The 23,497-nt window shown below is 42.7% G+C and overlaps 1 protein-coding gene across 2 annotated transcripts in view; it reads right to left on the bottom strand.

Moving 5' to 3' along the window:
• The window catches only part of SLC35F4 (solute carrier family 35 member F4), a gene marked incomplete at both ends in the record, with an annotated part of 103,254 nt that overhangs the window by 18,634 nt on the left and 61,123 nt on the right, over positions 1-23,497 (bottom strand). For both annotated transcript variants that reach the window (XM_079536936.1, XM_079536937.1), the window contains one exon: positions 2,329-2,517. In XM_079536936.1, the coding sequence (XP_079393062.1) occupies positions 2,329-2,517 (189 nt within the window). The remainder of the gene's footprint in view (positions 1-2,328; positions 2,518-23,497) is intronic.

Below are 23,497 nucleotides of genomic sequence, written 5' to 3'. Positions count from 1 at the left end.
TGCTGTTACAATGCATGACACTATCATTAGCATTTGACTTGGTTGTTACAGCACCAAATGTTGGGGAAAGGCACAGAAATACACACTTTTTACACATCCTAGCTTGATTTAAAAGACCTGTGTGAGATCTAGCCTAATTAAACATACAGTAGGGAGGTTTTGTAAGTGCTTAATTGACAGGATTCACCCCATGTAATGTAGTTAGCAATTGCTTTTTGGGCTAAAAATGTTGTCTAGGCTCCCTCTACACTAGGTGAGAATGGACAGGCATGTTCAGAAAATGGCTGATCTCATCCTCATGTACCAAAGGGAGATGGGATGTATGACCCACTGGAGGCCCTTATCTTGCCTTAGGCTACATACCTACATGTAAAGTGAAATCTCCAAGCAAAGTGGCACAGTAGCTTGACAATTGCTTTTGAAATCCATGAGATGCTTATACTGAAAACTTGGTCAAAGATCCACAAGGCAGAGATAAGAAATATCTTTAAAAGAATCACAGGGCTTGAACTCCAAGAGGGTAGGGACATATGGAAAGCAGACACACAATTCACACTAAAAAGGTTGGAGAACTTCCAAGTGATGAAGTTGGGTCTGAACTGAGCTGGAAAGTAGAATTTGAGTCCAGATACTGAATGCTGTGCTGAGAAGAAAATAAATTCATGAGCCAAAGTGGGGGCAGATAGCATTTTACAATTAGAAAGGTCACAGAAATCCTTGGTGACTTACTTCAGTTTGAAGCTAACCAACTGACTTAACCTGTCAAGAGCATGGAAGCAATCTGAGAACTCAGCAAGGATGAAAAGAGAGGGAAAGAATGCAGGTGACACCACAGGTGACACATGCAGATGACACTGGTCAATGGCAAACTGTGCTGAAAGTCAATGACCAGAAATATCCTCGCATGCTCCTTTTGTCTGTCAGTAATGTAACTTATGTATTTGATCTCTCTGCAACAAGAGGAACAATCTTTTGCTTTTGTTTTCAAAAGAATGAGATAAATAAAATCAAAACCTACAGTTTTTCTTCTGAACTCTTAAGTATTTCATAACTACATCCTAGAAAATGATATTCTTTATATTTGTTCGCCTACCTGTCAGGTCACTCATACTTAGACCTCACCGATGAGGAAGATCTGGATAAAAAGGGGACTAAAAAACTGCCAAATAAACATTTGGATGAATATAATGACACAGTATTATTCTTTTCTCAATCGGGCTACAGGTCCTTTCTTAACAAAAGATAGATTCTGATTTGGATGTACCCTTGTGCAAGTAAATATGGAGCTATTCATCCTAGTATCTGCAAAACAATGAGAACAGATGACTGGTTTTCTAATATGTTGGGTAAGATCTTCATTGCAAGATGCTGTAACACCCACTCCTTGCTGCAGTCATCGCCTTTAATGTCTTTCTGAGGGTTTCCATCAAAAGAGTACTCCTGGAGTACAAGATTCCTCTGTTTTCCATCCAACTCAAGGCAGAAAATAGCTGACTCTTGCTGCCATCAGTGATGAAGTGACAAGATAAAGGTTCATCTCCCATAGTTCCAGTGTGCAAGGGAGATCCAACCTGCTCTTCCTCTCCTTTTTGCTCACAGTATCTACATATACTGTTTTCCAAGAACTCGGTACAGTTACACTATTTCAGTCATTTAACTGCTCTTTCCTCACCAGTACAATCCAGCACACTCAAAGGTCTCTGGCTGCATCCTGCAACTGCTCTCATACCACCCCTGTTGATGACAGATGGACACCATGGTGAAGAAGCCAGCGTTCTCCATACGTACAGGTTCATCTGAGCTAAACTTCTGCAAAAAGCGTGTGACACATTCCCAGTGGAAGCCCTGATGTGCAGCTGCTCGATGATCTGAACTGTGACGGTCTTTTCTAGATGGCCTTCCACCCGTTGCTCCTTCTCTTCCTCTTCATCAGACTGTCCACGGTACGAGCTGAGATTGTCATTGCCTTTGAGAAGGTAAATGGCTGGTTTTAAGGGTCCTGGTCTCTGGCCAGGCTGAAGCTGAGGAAACACAACCACTTCATAAGACTAACTGGCGCGCTAATGTTAACCATCCTTCTGTGCCAAAGGGATTTCTCAGATAACGCGTTCTATGTTCCTACCGAGGCCCAGCACTTCCTCTCCCATCCTTGCTTCCTTCTTGCCTAACCCCAGTCTGCACACAGGTACAGGAAGGACTTTCCCAAGGCCATGCAGTTTGCAGCACCGAAACCCAACGTCAGCACTCTGCACCGTCTTTCCAAAAACCAGACAGGAGAGGCCTTTAGCAGGCATGCTGCGACACCGGCAGCGCGGCCGTTATGCCTACCTGATCTGCTCTGCCTCTCGACTCTGCTGTGCCGACAGATTCCCGAGGGACTTCGATTCTGCAGCTCAAGAATGGGAGCAGCAGAATCTTCAGCCACAGATAGAGGGGAGAGCTGCCTAGTCATGCCTCTGTGTCTGCTGGGGCAGTTGCCTCCTGGCTTGCATTGGATGACAGATGATCGTGAGGCACCTGAGAAGAAAGAGTTTGCATCAGTTTGGCTGTAAACTCCCTGCAGGAAAGCCGGGCTTTCAAACGCTGTCAGCAAAATGCATACAAACGAGTCAGTGGGAGAAAGGAAGCACACTGCAAAAATCAAGGTTTCAGCTGTGGTCAGAATAAAGTAAATAAGTAAGTAAATACTTAACTCTCTCCCCCCTTCAGATAAATGCTGCTGTATGAAAACCAGTCTTTTCCCTGAAGAAATGAGAGCCTTATGCTGCAGCATACTCTCAGCCATGCAGCTCCATCCACAGGGTCTGAACAGTCAAAGGAATTTGTACTCACGTGGGCCCCTCCTCAGCACTGACACTGAATCAGGCAAAAGGAGAGGTCACCATTCCCCATAGGACAGAAAGAAGGGCTGAGGAACGACTGGAGTTGGTGCTGAGAGCCTCTCAAGGCAGGAGCTTCCCCTTCCATCCTTCAGAACCACTCCTGAGACTCTTGAATCGGATGAAGCCTTGCTCACTGATGGGTCATTAGGATGCAGGCATTTGCTAACTTACAGAAGAGGTCAGTTTGAAGGCTTTAAGTGCACTGTGTCATAATCTCTACATCTTCATGCACGTTGCTTTCTCTTCTGCTGTGAGGTGCAACCACCCCCAAGACTCTGCTTGTCAGAGGGAGACTTTACAAAGGCAGTGAACGAGCCCCAGGTGCCAGAAACACCAGCAACACCAGATGAGAAGTTTGCTGGTGAGAAGGATACAGCATTTTACAAGTAAGTGCTTGAAGGACTGGACTAAGAACCAGAAAGAAACAGAACAGAGCAGGGTGCTGGAATCTGGCCATCTGGCACATACTCCCAAACTTACTGAAGGTGTCTGTTGAAGAAGTCAGCACGTGAGCAGCACATCAGTTTTTCTTCTGAGTCAGTAAGCCAAGATGACAGGCCATTTTTGATAAGCGTGTGTGTTCATGGTCTGCTGAGATCATCCACCTCTTCTTTTGCAGCTGCAACTTCAGTTGGTGACCACTTCACCCAGCGTGACACAAGTCACATATACTCAGAGCAGCCACTGATTTTGCCATGATTTGGAGGCTTTAATACAGCAAACACTTGCCTCATGCTGAAAAGCACAGAAAAACCGCCATAGAACTCATGTGTAAGATGCTAAGTATGCAACAAATGCAGCAACAACCTCCTGGAAGGCAACACTCTTCATCACAACATGAGCCACTTCAGCACGCTTGGAGCAAATAACTCCACACCAGATAACAACATGGAAGCATTTCCTAAAGCAGGGATTGTATTCAGAATAACAGAGGAATCAAGTCAACACTACTGCCAGAGGAGGCTGAGGTTCATATAACTACACATGAATTACAAGTTGTGTTTGATTCACCTGCTCTAACGACAAAGACCACAAAGGAGACATTTAGAACACAGTCTATAACAGTATAAACACTGAAGCTGACTTTGAAGGACCAACACCTAAATTGTTTCTAGGCAATAGATTGTTTCTCCTCTTTTTTTTTTTTTTGGTGAGCATCAGAGCTTTTTAGAGCCTACAAGACATTTTCAAACCTTTAAAACGTTTTTCATCTTCATATATTTCCTTTTTAATGGAGAAAATATTGATCAAATAGCCACACAACTCTTCCCATGACCCTGTTCTGCTCATTTCACAAGTCTAAGCCTTGCTCTTCGCACTCGTCACCACCACTACCACCACAAGAAGCATCATCACACCTTTATTTGACAGCTGAAAGTTACTTCCTATCTCTGCAAGGTTAAGACAAGCAGCACCTTCTGGCCTAAATATCCAAAAAGGCACTTCCAAATCTTCCAGTCCTTAGGGAAGTTTTATTTGCACTTGCTGACTGCCTGTCCTCCACCACCAAGGCGCATCGACCCAAATCACTGCTCACTTTGATACACATCATTTAAAGAGATTTCATTACCTTAAAAGACACATGCTACATCTCAATTCATGTAATTTAGAGCAAGCTCAAGATTCACGTTATACTCAGCAGAAGTCTACCAGATGATCAGCAGCCAAAATTTCAAGGATGCCTGTTTTTCTTGTATGCAAAAAGAGTTATTTATATCTGGTACAATAAAGAAACACCAATCTTTTCCTGTACATTGAGAAACTCAGCAGCTGAGACCAAAACTGCAATTCAGGAGATTGCATTTAATCGAAAGTCACTGCTTGATATAGTGAGATCTCCTTTTATATTTGAAAGCAATCAGATAGCACAGCAATTTATCAAAATTTCCTTGTTACAGCTGGAAAGCTTGGGCCATCGAATGCTACCGAATCTGACCATATTTTAAAGAGATTCTTTGACAGGGAAGGTGAAGAGAAATATGCTGGGCTAATTTCTCCAACCTCAGTATCAGCTGCAAGGACAACAAATCACCATTACAGAGCACTCCAACAAAACCTTGCACGTGTGCTTCTAACCCACGTGTTAGAGGAAAGGAAAACGGAATGCTGTGTAATTAATTCCCATTCTTTGACTCACACAATAATTACTGGTGCTCAAGAAGGGATCCACTGAGACCCACCAAGCTTAGACAGAAATCAAGAGCAGCATTTCCCACTGAATTTTTGTATACGTGAATCCCACATGCCTATGGAGACCTTGGAGCCTCAGGAGGTGAGAGCATGACCTCCCAGAATGGACAACAGGAGGGTCCTACCATAACACGGCATGTGAAAATGAAGGAACAGCTAAAAAGCTCCCAAAATACACTTCCACCAGAGCAAAAGTGGAGCAGCACTGTTGGGGTCACAATCTTTTGACTTAATATAGATGTAAACCTTAGGATGAGTGCCTGTTATAAGAAAGAACAACCATCTTGAGTGGAAATATTCATGCTGGGTCAGACTTGCTACTCAACTATTTACCTGATTTTTGTTTCTTTTTTTAACTGAAAGAAAAATCTTGCCAGAGTGCTGGATCTTGCTGCTAGAAGAGTTCCTTGACTGTTTGGAGCTTATAATCGAGTGCCAAAGTAACACTCAGCCCATACACTTGACAAAGGAGGGAATGAAAAACAGGAAAGGGCTGTACAGGATCGTATCAAGCATTTAATGAATCAAATCCATCTGGGTGACTTTCCATTATGGATAAAAGCTACCCCACACTCTGCCCCATTTTTTAAGATTATTATTTATTCTATATCAGTCAAGTCTTTTTTTTCTCCATCCTAGAAATGCAGACACTTTACTTTAGGAAGTAAAGCTATTTCTCTATATATGCAGACTAAAGGAGTCCAGCAAGAACATGCGGCTTTCTGCATGCTTCTATCAGTCAGTCCATGTCTTGTATTAATTACTATATATTTATTCCTGTGTCATTCAATTTAGCAAGGTAATTATGCTTGTGACTAACCTAAACCACGTGATTAACATCACTGAAGCCCACGCCTTTCCACGTTCTTTAACACTGCTCTGAACCCAGGCTGATGGAGGAGGTGAGCCACCAGAAGCTGCTGCTGTCTTGGTTCCAACCAGGAGCCAGCAGCACGTGGCTTGTGCCCCCAGAGCCATTTTCACCATCCATCTATAACCTGCACACAGCTCCCTCACCTCTTGACTCTGAGAGATGTGAAGCAAGATTTGTGGCTTTCCATTTATACACAGACTTTCACGTGCAGTTCACACAGTGAGAATATTTGCCCCTCTGTGGCTTCGGGGCTAGACAAATCACTGTTATTATGCAGGGGGCTAGGAGAGCAGGGATTTTGCTTTGAGATTCAAGAACAGTGATTTTCAGATTAGTTTTGTATGTATACAGCATATTCACTGAGTGACAATACTGCTTAGAATATCAAAAAAGATGCCATTCTGCAAGGGACATCTTTTCATCTTTTATGGCCTCAAAGTTGCTACTAATAACAAAGTGAATGGACTACCAGTAAAATAATAAATTCATTATAAAATTGTAGCCCTGGGAATAACTTTAATGGCCTCCTCATCAGATAACTGATTTTTTTTTTTGCCTTTCTTTTCTTACCTCAACAACTGCCCCAATAGAAATGAAGAACCTCTCAAATAGATAACTGATTTCCTTTCCATAACCTCTCCATGTCCATAATACAAAGTGTTTACTAATTTGGAGACAGCAACATCTGCCTTGCTGGCATGTGCTTTGTTGGTTTGCTGTTGTTTTTTTTTAATTACAGAACTAAATTGATGGCTAAATGGATGACATGCTTCTGAGCTGGAAAGTTTCTTTTGTTTTCACAGTCCTACAGAGGAGGGAGGGATCATCCATAGCTATCACTGTAATCAGGCAGTAGGCGAGCTTTGCCAGAAAGTCACTCAAGGCATTTACAGTCTTCCTTTTACTCATACAGCATTAAAATCTGTTTATTCTACCGTGTCCTCAAAATCTCAGCTCCTAATATGTCATTGTTTGTGCACTGACAACATGATGTCTTCACGCCACTGCGGCGGAAACAATCGCTGAGCTTTGACAGATGGATGGAGGTAGAAGCCAGGCTGGTGCTATGCGAAAAGTACGTCAATCGAATGTTCCTGCTAAATTGGGCACCAGTGAAAAAATTGACAACGCTTCCTTTGTGTTGCAACCTTACCTGCTGGTGAGCATCCGCTGCAGTGAAGGAGAAGCTCACACATCACCAGCCCACCGCTTCCAGCAGCCCGTGTGCACATGCTCATGTTGGTAACAGCACACAGCCATGAGGGCTGGAGATTCTTGCAGAGAAATTCTGGTCCTAATGTTGTGCAGTAAGGAGAAAACGATGTAAAATTTGTGGCTGGAGAAACATGGGATCAGCACGACTCAAAAGAAATAGGGACTGAGTTGCAGTGCCACTGTATAGGAAGACAGCTTCTTCTGTCAATTTTATAACAAGAAAACCTCATTAGAGAGCATTAGCTATGGCTTTAATTGGATTGTTTGCCACTGCTACCACACAGCTGCGGGCAGGGCTACCTAGTGGAGTCAGGTCCACAGTTTGTTTAATTTCAGCCAAAGGGACTCAGTGTAAAAATCAAATCCTGCCCTTCATTACACTGGTGTAGACCCACAGCAACTGAGTATAACCAGCAAGGCTGTTCTGCAGACACACCACTGCACCTGAAGATATTACCACCTTTAATGTGAAGTTAAAACCCAAGGGCAAAATCTCCCCATTTCTTAAAGAGTTCAAAACTAGCAGTTCAACTCAGGACATGAAGCCATAATGACATTTAGGAAAGCCAAGCAGACCAACTCTACAAGGAGAGTCTTTACAATGTGTTACTGAGGATTCAGGAGCAAGCACCTCCTACTTTGCTCAGCGAAGACAAATTACTTCACCATATCTCAGACCTCAGTGATGTTCTCCATTTAAACCTTTTGGAGGCAAGGAGTGTCTGTGTATCACAGCTATGCACGTATGACCAGTCAGAGTAATGCCTTGTTTATTCACTCTTTGCTAGCTTGAGAAGTTTTTATGTCTGAAGGGGATGAGAAGGTTATGACAATTATTTTTTTGCCCTGGGAAAAACAAGATTTTCACATCTTAATGAAAAACAAATGACTCAGTGACGGCATACAACATTTCTCCTGCACTATGATTAACTATTGTCAAGAGCAGAAAGCAAAAGTGCAGACATTTGTGTTGTAGTTGAACAGTGACGTCCATCTGCAATTCCTGCCAATTATCTCCTCAGTGTCTGCACACAGACGTTCATTTCAAACTGACAGAAACTTCCCTCACAATTAGAAATCTCCCTAATTTCAATATGCCCTCCTATCCTCCTATAAAGCAAAGAAAGAGGGAGCAAATAACTTAAATTTCATCATCCCATAAATAACACAGTGCCTAACGAGGGACGTGTCACCCTGAAAAGAGGGAAAAGTCTCACTATGGCTGTCATTAAGTGCCTGAAAAATGGTCTCACAGCAGAGACAAATGACAGAGACACCCATCAGGGTGATGAAAATGCATCTTGCTCTGCCTTAGAGGAGAGGATGCAAAGAACTTCCTGAAGTCACCGTCCAGCCCTGCACCTCCTTGGCTTTGTGATGATAATAGCAGTGGGAGCTAGACCCAGCATGCCTAATGCTCCTGATTTAAGATACAGACTGATGGACACCACCTTGATTAGACTTACAAGCAAAATGTGGGAGGGAGAAAAAAAAAAACAACATAAACTAAACCATGTATAAATATACTAATTCATAATACCTACAGACCAAGGATGCATCTCTGAACCAAAGAGGAAAGATGTGTCTAACTCTGCCAACTACAATACCACAGGTTAGCTTTGAGTGAAAGAAATATGAGTGCATCTGCACCTACCAGTAAGAGACGTGGCAAGTGAGGTGCTTAGAATGGAAGGAAAATAATCAGAATTGGGCAGGAGCGTCCTCACATAGCACAAGCCACTTGTGAAAACAGTCCAGGATTCCATTTTGTCCTTGCACTTGCACTGTGTGTTTCCTTCCAGCTCTTCTGATTGCTAGAGAGATTGCTACTGCCAATGTAGAAGCTTTGTCATGCTCCTGTCCCAGTGCCTGATATGGTTGGACTGCAGATTTCGTCTGTGACATCTGCTCACATAAACTGCAAGGTCTGTGAAAGCCACCTGGCAAGGCAGGGTGCAGTGTCTGCACATCCTGGCTGTGCCTGGGATGGCAAGAACATGAGAAGTGCACACAATGCATGTGCACATGTACCTGCTGTTGTTGGAAGTAGCCACAGTGTGAATAGCATTGAGATTTACCATATGTATCAAAGTTTAGGAACTTCCATTTAAGCTCAATGAAGCCAGGTAATATGAGGTGGATATATACAGTTATTCAACTTTTGCAAATAAGGGAAGATAGAAATAGTCACTAAGCAAGCTGCACAGAGGTTTCTACTCATGCAGTGGTTGATTTTCATCTCCAAAGATCCTCATAGCTGGCTGCTGATCCCTTAGACTAGCATTCCTGTATCAGTTGCTGTATAATTGCCTTGGCTTCTGCATGCCAGTCTGATAAACACACCTGCAAGTCTGTACATCCATCATTCTGTACATCAGCTGCATGAAAAAGTCATTCTGAGATGCAGGCTCTTTGGCAAACCTGGGAATATGGCAAACCTGCATGGTCTACAGCTGCTGCATCCTAAAACCTCCAAATGGGGACTGCAGCACAAAATGGATTCAGGCTGCAGCATCGTTAAGTTCAACAGCTGTAACCATATAGAAAAAGAAAAAAAGAGCCCTCTGCAGGAGAAAATAAAAGCTTTTCTGGCTGTAAACAACCTGCAGAATGGTTTCTGGAGAGCTCTGATGCGTGAGCGTAAGGGATAGCCATCTCAGGAGGACTGCAGAATTTGTTTCTTACTGTAGTAAAGGGCCACTGTGTGCAATGCTGTGCTTTTCCCTGTTTGTTTTTTTCCCTCCTTAACCACTTTATCAGACTTTTTTTTACCCATTCTCACTCCAACATAACTCAACTATCACTCTCTCTGTTTCAGCACAGACAAGGAATCCCATTGATTTGACATCAGAAATAATAAGCATCAATGTGCGGGTGTCAGAACAAATTTTGGAAATAAGTTTATTTGATAGCATCTGAAGTGCAAACGGCAGCTAGAGACAGCAGCAATGTGTTCTGAAATGTAATGGCTACGTATATGTTAAAGTTACTGGTCATAACACAGCGTATTTAGAGGTCCCTGCAGGTGTTCAAGGCCAGGTTGGTTGGGGCCCTGGGCAGCTTGGTCTAGTGTTAAATGAGGAGGTTGGTGGCCCTGCATGTGGCAGGGGGGTTGGAGATTCATGATCCTTGAGGTCCCTTCCAGGGTCAATCCAAACCATTCTCTAATTCTGTGATTCTTAAAGGATTCATTTGTGGCCCTGACTCATATCAATGCAGGACACTATAAACTGAACAAAAACTGGAAAGAGCAACTCAGCAACTCCAGAATCAGGCTTACTCTGGATATACAAATGTAAAAACAAGATCAGATAGTCTATCATTTGCATTTGTACCAGGAAGAGTACGAGGGACAGTCAACTTTTACATTTTACTCAAGGATGAACAAAAATTTGGGAAGGCAGAGAAAACGACTTTTGTATGTTGAAAGTGAAACTTCTGCAACTTCTATAGAAAATGACCTATGCACATTTACAGAACATAATATAAAGCAATTATTGGGAGTGGAATATTTTGGATTGAATTCTGTTGTCTGAAAACATTGCTGGCATCCCCATGTGCTCTAAAAACACAAGGCTGTTGTGTGAGGAGCAAGAAGCTGGGGGTCAGAGGTTTTTGTTCTGGTGATCTCCCCCTGAGTCACCATTAAGGTTGGAAAAGACCACTGTGATCACGTACTCCAACCATCAACCCATCACCACCATGCCCACGCACTAAGCCATGCCCCTCAGTGCCATTCATAAGCCAACATCCACCTGTCTGACAGAGTGATCCTAAGGGAACTTGTAAGCCTCGGTGCCCTAAGTTCAGCTTCAAAGCAAGGACTTCATTTTAAGCTTTTGCTGACATAAATATTCCATATGAGATTACCTCAATGGCAGCTTCTGCCAGAGTCCTTTGAACACAACCAAGAGGAACATCCTTTGTTGTGACACATCCATAAGAACCATAGAATCATAGAAAGGCCTGGGTTGCAAAGGAGCACAGTGCTCATCCAGTTTCATCCCCCTGCTATGTGCAGGTCACCAACCAGCAGCCCAGGCTGCCCAGAGCCACATCCAGCCTGGCCTTGAATGCCTGCAGGGATGGGGCATCCACAGCCTCCTTGGGCAGACTCGCTTTTCCCCAGATACGCCAGACCCAGAACCAACCAAAACCAGAGGATTCTTGGGCCTGAGATGAGACCTATTTCTCATCACTTCAGTGCTGACTGAGCAACAGATAAGCATAAATCATTCCATTTGAAATCGCATATCATTCCATTACAGAAAATCTCTCTGACAAACTTTGTAATAAATTACACCAGATGTGCCTCCAATAATTTCACAGATTTATACATTTTACTCTGAAATAAAAAGTTATGAATCTCACCAGGAAAGAAGAGAATCCTCTGAAATGCCAATGAATCTTGTCATTGCTAAAATGTAGTGACACTTCCAAAAAGCAACAGACATTATGAGTTAAACTCTCATTTTACTTTCACTGCAGCACATCGACAGTAGCTTCAACAAAAGCCATGAGGCTGCTTTGACATAAAGTCATTGCACAAGGAGTTTAGACCCAAGACACTCCTGAAATCACTCATATGCATCTCATTATCAACTAATTATGAGATAGCTTCTACTTTCAAGAAACAGTGCAATAAATCCAGGCTGGTTCATCGGTCTCCTAAGATACGAGTGTAAAAGCAGTCAGCACACTGACACACAACTCAATATCAAATTGCTTATATTCATCTCCTACACCAACTATTGCCTCTCCTGTCTGATGGGTCCCTCCAGAGAGTGATTCATTCCAGCTCCCAGCAGTACCGATCCAAGGAGATGAATCACCTTTCAGAGGCATCCATCTCTCCTGTTGGCTCCGGGAAGCTCAAACAACTTTCTCAGTACTTCCAGAGGCTTACATTGAGATGCATTGAGATGACTCCAAATCTGTCTGCCTCCGGCTTGAGGCAGCACTTCGGTACCTGCCATGCATTAAGCAGGTCCTTTGGTTTCTTTGTCTGACTTAGAGCCTATTTAAACACTTTTGAGGAGCAGTGGGGTATAAGAACATAGGGCACTGCTCCTGTTCTTGTCCCAGTACATAGTCTCAGGGCCCAAGTCCCTGCGGCATCCTCTCCACGTGCTCTCCTGATGCCTGTGAAGGAAGCAGAGACAGTTGCAGCATTTTTGGGAAGCTGGAGGCTGCCCTATCCCATTGGGGTTCACTGGAAATCCCCACTAAAATCTCTGCTGCTCTGTAAAACCGCCTGCACACACATTTCATGTCTAGGTTAGCAGGGCTTAGTATTAGTTCTGCCTGGTCAGCCTCATCCCCAGCAAGGACCCTTCCATTTTCAGCCTGTCGGCTATGACAAGTGTGTCATGTAGTCACTTCCAGTCTGTTGCCCTTTCTTCCTTTGATGACTGGATTTTCCTTCCCTAAGGTAACATTAGTGCCATTTTTGAGGATGGGGAGCAGGTTAAGACTCCCGAACAGCTGGATGGGGCTAGGCAGTGGCTAGCCACTGTCTCAACAGCAGCAAATCACCTCATTAACCAGCTCATCCCACTGCTCATCAAGAACCAGGTGAGGGCAGGGATTACTATTTCACACTTCCTAAAACCCAACAGCAATGCATCAACATAAGCAGCTATCTCCATCCTCTCCTTCAGCTTTCTTTAGGGCATTTTTCCCCTCAAGAAAGAAACACCAGCTAAGTGTTCAGACTGCAGAATACTCTGTATTGCACACATACTCCCAAGAAAAAATGACAGACAATTGCCTGCTGTACCAAAACCCAGTCCTGTTTGTAATTTAAGCTGGTCTGATCCAGGTAGATTGAAGAGCTGGAAGTCATGCTCTGCTGTGCAGTGCCTCTTGCTTTGCTTTTATGTAGTGCCAAATTTAACTCACAAAAAAAAAGGAATCACAATTTTGCTGCTGGTTGGAATAACAAAAATCAGGACAGAGACAGCACACACCTTGCAATTTTCCAGCTCGAGCGTTCCTAAGAACACACCACACACAGCAGGAAGCAAATTCATTTCGGGCAGAACAAGCAACTTTGGAAAGCAACACTCAGTGCTCTGAAACGTCTGACACTGAGTGTAATAAACTTGCAACAGCACAGTTAAAGCCTGAGATTTCTACATATAGTAAGAAAACAACACCACGTGGAACCCGAACATCAGGAATATTTTTCAGAAAGTTTCCCTTTCAACTTTTGATTTATACTACACACATCCCTGCTGTACATTATCACCATTCTAAGTGCAGCGATCTCTCTTGCTGGACATCTCCAAGTTTCCAGCTGACATTGAGCTGCGCTGTGAATTTGGCATGCACTCTGCAGGGAACAAGCTGTGTTTCTGCACTTTATGCTTGGCTGTCATGTCAGCGAGAGCACAGCACGGGTTTCACAGTTTCTACCTTGTGCTTTCTGTATTAAGGAATTGCTTCAGAGCTGACATCTCTGCAAATAAGGGGGGAAAAGCAGTGCAAGGGAACAACTGCCATCTCGAGCTGAGGGACAGCAGGCACAAAAAGTTGGTGTCTCCGTCTTTAAAACAACGATAGATCTGGGTTGTTAAAATACCAACACTAATAATATACTAACTAATAATAAATTCAATAACATAGTACAGAGCTAATTTCCCAGCCTTTTGAAAAGCCAGAATGGAAGCACAAGAACTTTTTTTCGGTTGTTGTTCTTTCAACGTTAGTTTCTTCATCAGAAATCACTCACACAGCAACTGAACACACAAAGAAGAAATGCAACGGCACTTATCCTAGATGATATTAAAGTGTGAAAAATGCTACCAAAGCATTAGCTAATCAAAAAACATAGGAATACATCCACACACACACTCACGTTCCTTTCCATGGAACACAGCAGGAGCAGCATGCAAAGTAAATTCCTGCCCAGCCTTAAATATAAAGGAAAAAAAGCATTTACCGTCTGACACAGGCAAATTTAATTCAGAAACACTGTAGGATGGTAACGGTGCCACTCTTGCTGAATGTTTCTTCATCCTTTGGAATTGCTCCTACTCACACGTTCCCTTGCCTTTGGTCTGCATCACTTTTGGTCCCAAGTACTATAGTAAACACGGCTGGGGCTGGTGGCTGGATGTTGTTCTGAAGATGCTGCAGTAGGCTATGAGTACTGATTTGCTGTTTCCCTGGGAAACCATTTGCAACACATTCAAACAATGCTTGACCTCTGCTAACACTTTTCTTTCATTCGATTGTTAAGTATAGCAGATAAAATATAAATATATTTGCTATTGCTCTTCTCTAACCTGAAAGCACTGCAGTCCCTTTGTAGGAAAAGAACGATTCCACATCAGATATCTGCTCTGTGTTAGAAGAGCAGACAGGAGATTTCTCAGACAACTGCAAGGGAATTATGCAATACAATTTTCTGGTTCCTTACACTGTGACAATGTATGTATGATTACAGTAGTTGTTTTATAGAAACTTTGAATAATGCAACTCCAATAAAGCCACTAAAACAGAATTGCACTGGGTGAAAGAGCCAGTAACATCAAGCTCCTTCTTCATCAGATAACAAAGCAGCGGTATTGCAGGAGTCTCTCCTCTTTTAATGCCCTACAAAAACTGTCACAACTAGCAATATATATAGGCCACGGTTAGTCTAGATTCTTCCCCTGAATCAGCCAGGACATTTTAACTCTCTTTCTTCTAAATCAATGTCTTCAATCTCATTATTATTTTTATTTCTACTACCGGATGTTGTTCAGAGCAACAAGAAAGTTTCATTGAGCAAACCATTCCATTTCCATTCAACATATTTATTACAGCAACTACGAAAAACAAATTTAGAACAGATTTCCCAGAGAGGTGGTGGCACCCCATCCCTGCAGACACCCGAGGTCAGGGGATGGGGCTCTGAGCTCCTGACTGAACTGTAGTGTTCCTGTTCACTGCAGATGGCTTTTGAGGGTCCCTTCCAATTCAAACAATTCTATTGTTCTGCATTTCCAATGTAAAAAAATTTTGTTTGTGCCTTTGCTAGCAACTGGAGCTTGGTCCTCCATCCCTTCCTACAGGGAGGAGTCATTGGAAGGCAATACAGGAAGGCAATAAAGTGGTTTGAAAAAGACAACGAATCTCCAACCCAGAAGATCACATGCTAGGTTTCCTAAAGGCAGTCAGCACGCATCTCAAATGTTTTACATTGCAACAAGAGCCTCTTTCTGGGCACAAAATAGTTATTGCAGAAGACATCAGCTATGGCAATTCCTCTCCTGGGCATTGGAAGGTATCAGTCCATCACATCACCATATCCACAGGAGATAGGAAGCAGCTCCAAAGTCTGCAGGGCAAAGAAGCCAGCAGTCTAGGATACTATCTTAAATGCACAATCTTGTTCTGCACATCTTTTACTCCTGTTTGTGTGATCTGCACTCTTTATCATCAGGGAGCAGTGACACTGTAAGAATCAATGGCTAACACTACGGTAAAGAATGAGATCTCAAGGCTTTCTGTTCCAGCACAGAGAACAACAGCACTGGAACAGGCTACATAAGAACAACAGAGGAAAAAAAAGATCACAGTCACCTGTTTTTCTACCCAGCACATCCTCTCCTGGAGTGCTTGCAACTCTGCTCTAGCACCTTCGCTTCATCCCCTGGGACTGATAAGTCTCACCACCCTGACAGTTTTTCCCAATGCATCACAATGCACCCCATAAAGCTAATCAGCTTTTACTGCTTATCTGCATTCAGGAGATTTCCCGCACTGTGTAACAAGTGCTATTCCAAAGAAAATTATCTTCCCAATTTGCAGAAGGAATTTTATTCTCCTCTCCAAAGTGCTGAGAGTCAGCAGACTTTGTGATAGAGTAATCACAAGTTAAGTAATTGCTGGCTCCACAATCACAAGGCTATCTATTAATACAGTCTAGTCCTTGAGCGTTTATATAACATAAACAATACAACACAGATGGTTTTTAGAAAACCATTTCTGCAAATAGGAGTTTGTAATGGAATCATTAACGAACCCTAACAATGGAGAGGGTGAAATGCATGAGATGATGTCAAGCAATTTGAGACATTTCTTTCAGATAATTTCAATGTTACCGGCAGAACGTGGTTGCATCGAAAAATAGCCTGCTTTTTTTTTTGAAGGAAGACCAGCAATTGTTTCAATGCAGTAACTCAGAAGCCATATTCAAATTCAGAAAAAAACCTTTCAAGTACCTATCCCAGCAATCTCTGCTTTGTACAACAATTGGAAGAGAAAAGAAGCAGGTAGAAAACTGCTTCAAAACGATGTGACTGGTAGCTGTGCATCCCACTGAAGACTGCAGCTTGAAAAGCATCGGCTTCTCTCATCAGCTACACAAGTCAGAACTTTGGCCACCTATTCCTGCTCCTGATGTGAACAGCTGATTGCACCTATGCAGGTGATGCTACTGATGCAGGTGCTCTGATCCTGCCTGCGTACCCCCCGTCTCCTCTCTAATCACGCCAAAGAGAGGAATAAATTAATATGGAGTAGAAGGGAGAGAAGCAAGCAGTCTCTTTCTCCCGAAGTACATCCCAAACAAACCCACCTACACGTGGTGTTTCATGTCCAAGTTTACCAGGACGGCATGACAGTTACTCCACAGACTGCAAGTCTGAATTACATTTTCTAACGAGGGCTCCACACTCACATCAGAATGGGACTGATGCTGTCAAAACATGGACCATCCTCTTGACTTGCAACAGTAATGAGTTATGCATACTTTAGGGACCAACTCTAAGAATAAAGACTATTCTCCTTCGCTGAAATTGCAATCTACATTCAAAGCTGTAGCAGAACTTTGAGTAACCCCAGGTTTATCTGAAGCGTCGGTCCTACAGAGACAGATGCTTGCTTACAAGCTGCACTCCAGCCACGGATGTACTTGGTTCCTGCTGACAAAAGCTGGCAAGAGACAATAAACCGTTTGGAGGTGTATCTTAGCGTAAGACACAAATAATGAGATCCCCAATAAGACACTCCACCCCCCTGTGTCACTAGTTCATGAGGACTACAGAGAACACAACCCATAAACTCATCAAGCCATGCTGGGTTTGGCTTGGAAGGCTTTTTTTCTTCATATGGGAAAGAACTGACAACCAAGATCACAGTATTAATACAGTCCCACTGAGAAGTGATGGAATATCTGATCCCAATGAAGATGACAAGCGTGCTATTGCCACAGGGAGACAGAATCATCTCAGCTAAAGGAAAATAGCTGCAGAGATACACAGAGCACTGAATTTCCACATTGATAATGGGATTCTTCTCACCTGGCTTTGAACATTAAGGTCTGAAACAGCTACACCATAAACCTTTTAAAGGTGAATGGTGAGAAACGGGTATCTCTACAAGACAGCTTGCCTGGTCTCCCCTACATGTCTGCTGCAATCTGAAATTAGGAACTCACTGAATGCATTCATTTCTGTCCAGTGAGGTGACTTGCTCACCCTGGCCATTTTAGATATTAAGTTAGGGCAGATGCTTCCAATGGGAAAAGACCTTCTTTGACTCTAACTGTCTCTAGAACAGGGTTCAGATCCAAAACTGCAGTTTGTTTTGAACAAAGCCAGTTACAAGATCTGTATGCAATCCACTTTCCATAGGCCCCGCAGCCAACAGGTCAGTCTGTTCCCAATTACCAGACCATAATACCCTCATAAACATGACTTTACTGGCTCTTGCAGGCTGAGCGTGTGTTTTAAGACGACAAGCTAGAGGGCTGTTATCAAGTTCATTTTACCATGCTGGAATATAAATTAGATGCAAGATGCAGAAGAGATAAACAGTCAAACTGAAATCAAAATGGATGGATCCTACAAAAAGCATTTCTATGTAAAAGAGAATTCAAGGCTTTAGTTTGAACATTCACCAGAAGCAAAAAGCTTCTGTTTCTTGATTCAAAGAGCAAACTCAGTCTAAAACAGCTTCCAAGGTGTGCAGAAAAAAAGGAATTGTAAATCTCTCTGCTGTGCCAAGTCGTATCACATGGATTATAAAGAATCATATCCTGAATTCCTTGCTTTGTCTTACCTCAGACAAAATTCTCACTGGCTTAAATACTGTTTGGTCCCAGAATATCAAGCCTATTCTGCTAGGAACCCATAAAAACCTTAGTCATGATCCTTTGACCCCCACCATACATGTGCACATATCATATGTGGACAAGAGAATACAAAATACTACACATACACAGAGCACTGTGTGCTCTCTGCAGGAGCAACAATTGCTTCTGCACACATCCAGTGGCTGTTTGACCAAACACCTGCCTCTTCCAACACAGTGACAGTTCATTAATCCCCTCGCTCAGGTGGTGGATACCAGCTCACATGAGCCCAGGAGAGGCAGGACAGCCCTGACTCAGAAAAATACTGAAGTGCTTGGAGGGTCCTATTCACTTGTTCAAGGCAATTGTATTCTCAAGTGCCTCCCTGATGAACAGAATAAAAATCAACACTGGTGAGTTCCTGGCTGTCTCCTCCAAATCTTCCACCCATCCAGGCCAGAGCCTGTTGAGTGATTCTGCAATGGCATTCCAGCTGGGAACTGCTAGAATCCCAACCATCCCCTGGCTTGTGGCAGAAAGACTGCCTTACCCTTGACTTCTCTATCATCAGACATACTCTATTGAGAACAATCATACTGAAGACACACCAAAGTCTCCCATATTATGCTCACTGACACAGAGATAGAACTTTATCCAGCTTTTCTGGTATTCTGCAAATACCTATAAGCAGAGGATTCATTTCCGACTGAAATACCACCTAATCACCACAAGCAATATTGCTAAATTTGAAGAGATTTTAATTCCCTTGAGGGCTGAGTGTTTATATACTGATCTCCAGTGGCTCATGTTAACACGGGTTGCTATTTTCAACAAATCAGCCCAGGAATTCACTCTTTACTACCCACCCTATTTTCTAGTGGGAATAATAAAAAAAAAAAAAGCAATCCATCCTATTTCTGGGCTTCCCAAGAAGGCAGTTCACAGAAAAAAGATTAATGGCACCAGCTAAACATCTACTCAGAGACGATGATAGGAAGATTTGCAGTTTGCTGTCACACAGAGCAGAAAAATTTTTCTCTGCTGCTGCAAGTCACTGCTTTTCCACCAAACCCCAAAGAGCTGTAGCTAAGCAGATGGCAGCTGGACCCTGTACTGCTGGCTCTGACAGCACCATGACACCAGGAGTTAAAATGCTCACATCATGGATAGACAGCTGTGCAGCGGCTGCAAGAGGCCAGCTCATATCATTTGATGTCACACATTACACACCGCTGTGCTGCTTACCACCAAACCCAAATTATCTGATGGCTGCCCCAATCCTAGCACCTGCCACCAGAAGTAATTCCACAGTTCTCAAAGCAGGAGATCTGTTCCACCCCTGGATGCATTCAAAAGCAGAATGCAGGGGGGCCCTGGGCATTGGATCTAGTGAATGCCAGCCCTCCAGGGTTGCAGCAGGGTTGGAAATGGATGATCTTTAAGGTCCCTTCCAACTCAATCCATTCTATGATTCCATGACTAGGAACTACTAACATCTGTAGCACTGCTTTTGGAAAGCTTTTTATTCAGTATAGGATTTCATAGACCTGACAACTAGTATTTCTGAGCTCTCCTTGGGAATAACAGGAAATTGAAAATTTCATTTAATAAAATAAACTTCAGATTTTCCTTAGCTACGTGACTTTTACAGCAGAAAAACCCTCCTCTATAATCATCATGAGGTATGCACTGATGTCCCCAGAGCTGGCAATCAGAGAAACATAGAATGGCTCAGGTTGGAAGAGACCTGAAAGATCATCTAGTTCCAACTTCCCTGCTGCAGGCAAGAAGGCTTTTTAGGTTTTTTGTTCTGTTGTGAGAGGAAAAGATCATGAAATAATATCTTCAAGCAACTAAGTAAATTAAGAAGAAATACCAATGTTGAGCATGGGCAACCCTTCATTTTTAAAAAGGGTTTCATGCTTCATGGGAACAGAATGAATCTATATGAGCTTAGATGTATCCTCAGCACTTGGGCATCACTGGAAACAAGATCTAAATTTCAGGCTGACAAAATTATTTATATATATACAGTTGCCTCCAACTGTAGGAATTCATTCTCGTTCATATTTGCAGAACAGTAAGAAGGTGCACAATGTAAAACCAAAAAACAATTTGGGATGCCAGTGGCATCACAGCCTACGTCAGGTTGAATCGATCCTGCTGTCCTAATCCTGAATTAGTAAGGCAAAGTTTGTTTAGCACTGCATCATAAATTGCAGCTTCCAGGCTTTACTGAGAGCCAGGCACAGCAAAAAGCAAGAATCTTACGAGTAACACACACAGATTTCATCTGTAGCATGCACAGACCTCACCGGAAGGATTCAATCTCAGCATTCCTTGCAGTCCAGCCTCCCTGCTTGAGAAGCAGCACTGGCAGAACTGTGAGACTATGAGATCATGCTTTGAGCTTCCGAAGCACTGTCTGAATGAGCCTGGGTATTCCTCATCAAAAGTCACCTGAATTTCAAACTCTTTCCAAGTTTAAGAGAGGAGAAGAAAGGCTCCCACTTCAGCTTGGCCACTGAAACCTACTGGCGTAAAACAGCTTAGAGTCTGCAGCAATAGCAAAGAGTAAAACTGGTATCAGTTCAAATACCCAACACAGACAGAACAATAGTCAGAAGCTCAACACTTAGTGGGGTTTTTTTGTTGCTATTCGGTGCTTGTTGGTTTTGTCTCTTCTCACCCCATGAAAACAGTTTAAACGTAATTGCATGCCAGATTATTACTTGCCTTCCCCATGCATTATTAACAAAACTGCCACAAATGAAATAAGCTGTCTACGTTTTCTAATTCCACAATCATGAAATGCCTCTTCTTTACCACAGGAGAGCATTTGAGTTGAGACAATTTTCATTTCGGGTTTGTCATCATGACTGTGGTGCACATCAATGACAAAGTAAATCATTTCTCCTATTTGCTATCTTTTATGTAGACAGCAGTTAATGAGATTTCTTTAGGCTTTTTGTAATACCACGACCACAACAGAGCAGCAGGCTAGGAAGCCAGGGCTGGCTAGTCTCAAAATACCACCACCAGCACTGCAAGTTCTGCAATGGGAGCAGGAGCTTGCACCATCCAACACTGCAGTCCCCACCACTCAGATGACAGCACAAAGGTCCTTGGGTGGAGAAACTCAGTATCACTTAGAATCATTGTATGGCTTGGATTACAAAGGACCTCAAAGACCATTTAGTTCCAACACCAAAGGTGAAGGAAAAATGACCAATTTTTAAGACAAAGAGATAGCATTTGTTTTCTCGGTGGTGGAGCTGCATTACATTTCTAATTTTATATTTCACAGCCCCTCTAATTTTAAAGGCTGGGTGCAGCATTCACAGAGATTTTGAAGAAAGATCTGAAGCTTCAGAAAAGATCTGAAAAAGGGTAGAGGGATCAGAGGTTGAAATAACAGTGTGTGTGTGAAGATGGGAAGAACCGGGGTCAAGCGCTTAACGAAGTCAGAGGGGAAACAGCAAAGCAGTCTTCATGTATATAAGAGGTCCCTGCATAACAGAAAGGATTATGGACAACTGTGTTGACAGGGCCAGGGGCAAGAGATTTTAATTGTATTAATGAAAAGTTCTGTCAGCAGATGAACTGTTTAACAAGGAGAACAGTGAACAGCTAAATGGGATGAGACCAGGTACAGAACTCCCACTGCAGGAGAGCTTTCAGACGAAGCTGTCTGGCGTGTTTGAAGTGGAGCTGATTCTACCCCAGAGCACAAGGACAGAGTAGGTCCACTTTCCTATCATAAAATGACTGTGAGAAACAATTCTACCCCCCAGTGAAGACCACAGCTCCAGCTAAACATGCATTTAGAAACTGGGGTCCTTCAAAGTGACCACATTTAGGTACTTATATCCTCATGGCTGTACAGGCCTTGGAGTTCATTTTCCTTATCCCGTTCATTCACTGAATTTATTTTCAGCAAACAACACTGCTCTAACAACAAAGAGGTGCTAATAATAAAACTAGCCATTATTAGTTGAGCTAATAATCAAAACTAGGGTGAAGGAAACACACTGCTAGCTCAGAATGGGTCTCAGGAGTAGGATGTTCTGCTGAATTCCCAGCTAAGCACACCATTATTGCAAGCAAGTCATTTAAAGCTGTGATTTCCAACCTGTGTAGCAGAGGCAGCTCAGGACCACTGTTAAGGACAAGCAAAAATGCTAGGAAGAAAAGCAAACATGGTGCCAGCAAGCCTCACTTACTATTTAGGATTCTGTGCCATTTTTGGAAGGAGCTTAGATCTCTAAAAATCAAAATAGTTTGACACCTGCCAGCATCTGGCACAGGACTTTAGGAAATCCCCCAGGCAGATGTGAAACCTTGCAAAGATTCTCAAAGCAGAGTGTCAGGGCTTCTCATGGAATGGACCTGAGTTGGCTTCAGGAGTTGATGCTCAACACTATGTTGTAGTTTTCTAAGGAGACAAAGCAAGTCCTGATTTAATGGGCAATATATTCAAATGCAATTCTAGTTTAGGCCCTTACGAGATTAATTTCCTGGAGCTCTGATGTTTACACATAAAATCTGCTACCTCCTGTTTTCTGCTATTTTATTTAAAAGCATTTTTATTTTCCATTTTCATTGCTGATCTGCTGCCAGCGCGGCTTTGCCTCTGCAAAATTCCAGCTACGTTTATTTAGTGATGATGAAACAACAGACCAGAATCTCATCTGCAAGATATCAGTCTACTGCAGCCAGTGCTTGCAATTAGGTAATTGTGGTTGTAAAGACTCAGCACAGAGTCTTCCACCATCTGCACAACCTTTCTGAAATCAACAGTCTCTGCTGGGTGCCAAAGCCCACCCATACACTTCATGAGGGATGCTCACAGGGATGTTCATGTATCCCTGGTCCAGCAGAAGAAGGAGCTTAATTCTTTTTTTCTCCAGGAATTTGGGTCTACTTAAAAGCCACAGAAAAATCAGATGGTTCCAGTTCTGTTAGCATGAGTCTGAAAAATAACCAGTGATGAAATTCAAGATAAGTCTTTTGAACAGTAGAAAAAAATTCAGTTTTACAGTAGAAATTTTCTACAATTTTTACAGTACAATTCTTTTGTAATAGAAATTTTAAAAATTGGTAATAAAATCTCCAACCTTTTGTGAGTACTTCTTGTCTAATCTTCATATAATCCCCCCTAATGCCTTTCAGTGTAAATCTCCACTATGTGCAGCATCTTATTAGCAAGACAATGAAAATAACACAAGAAACCTCTACGGAGCAGCATAAGGGGATTAAGGAAGGATTAAA

This window comes from Tetrao urogallus (genome assembly GCF_951394365.1).
Source record: "Tetrao urogallus genome assembly, chromosome: 6".
NCBI classification, from domain to species: Eukaryota; Metazoa; Chordata; class Aves; order Galliformes; family Phasianidae; genus Tetrao; species Tetrao urogallus.
The sequence above is the reverse complement of the archived record's forward strand: the minus strand, read 5'-3'. Positions and strand labels throughout refer to the sequence as shown.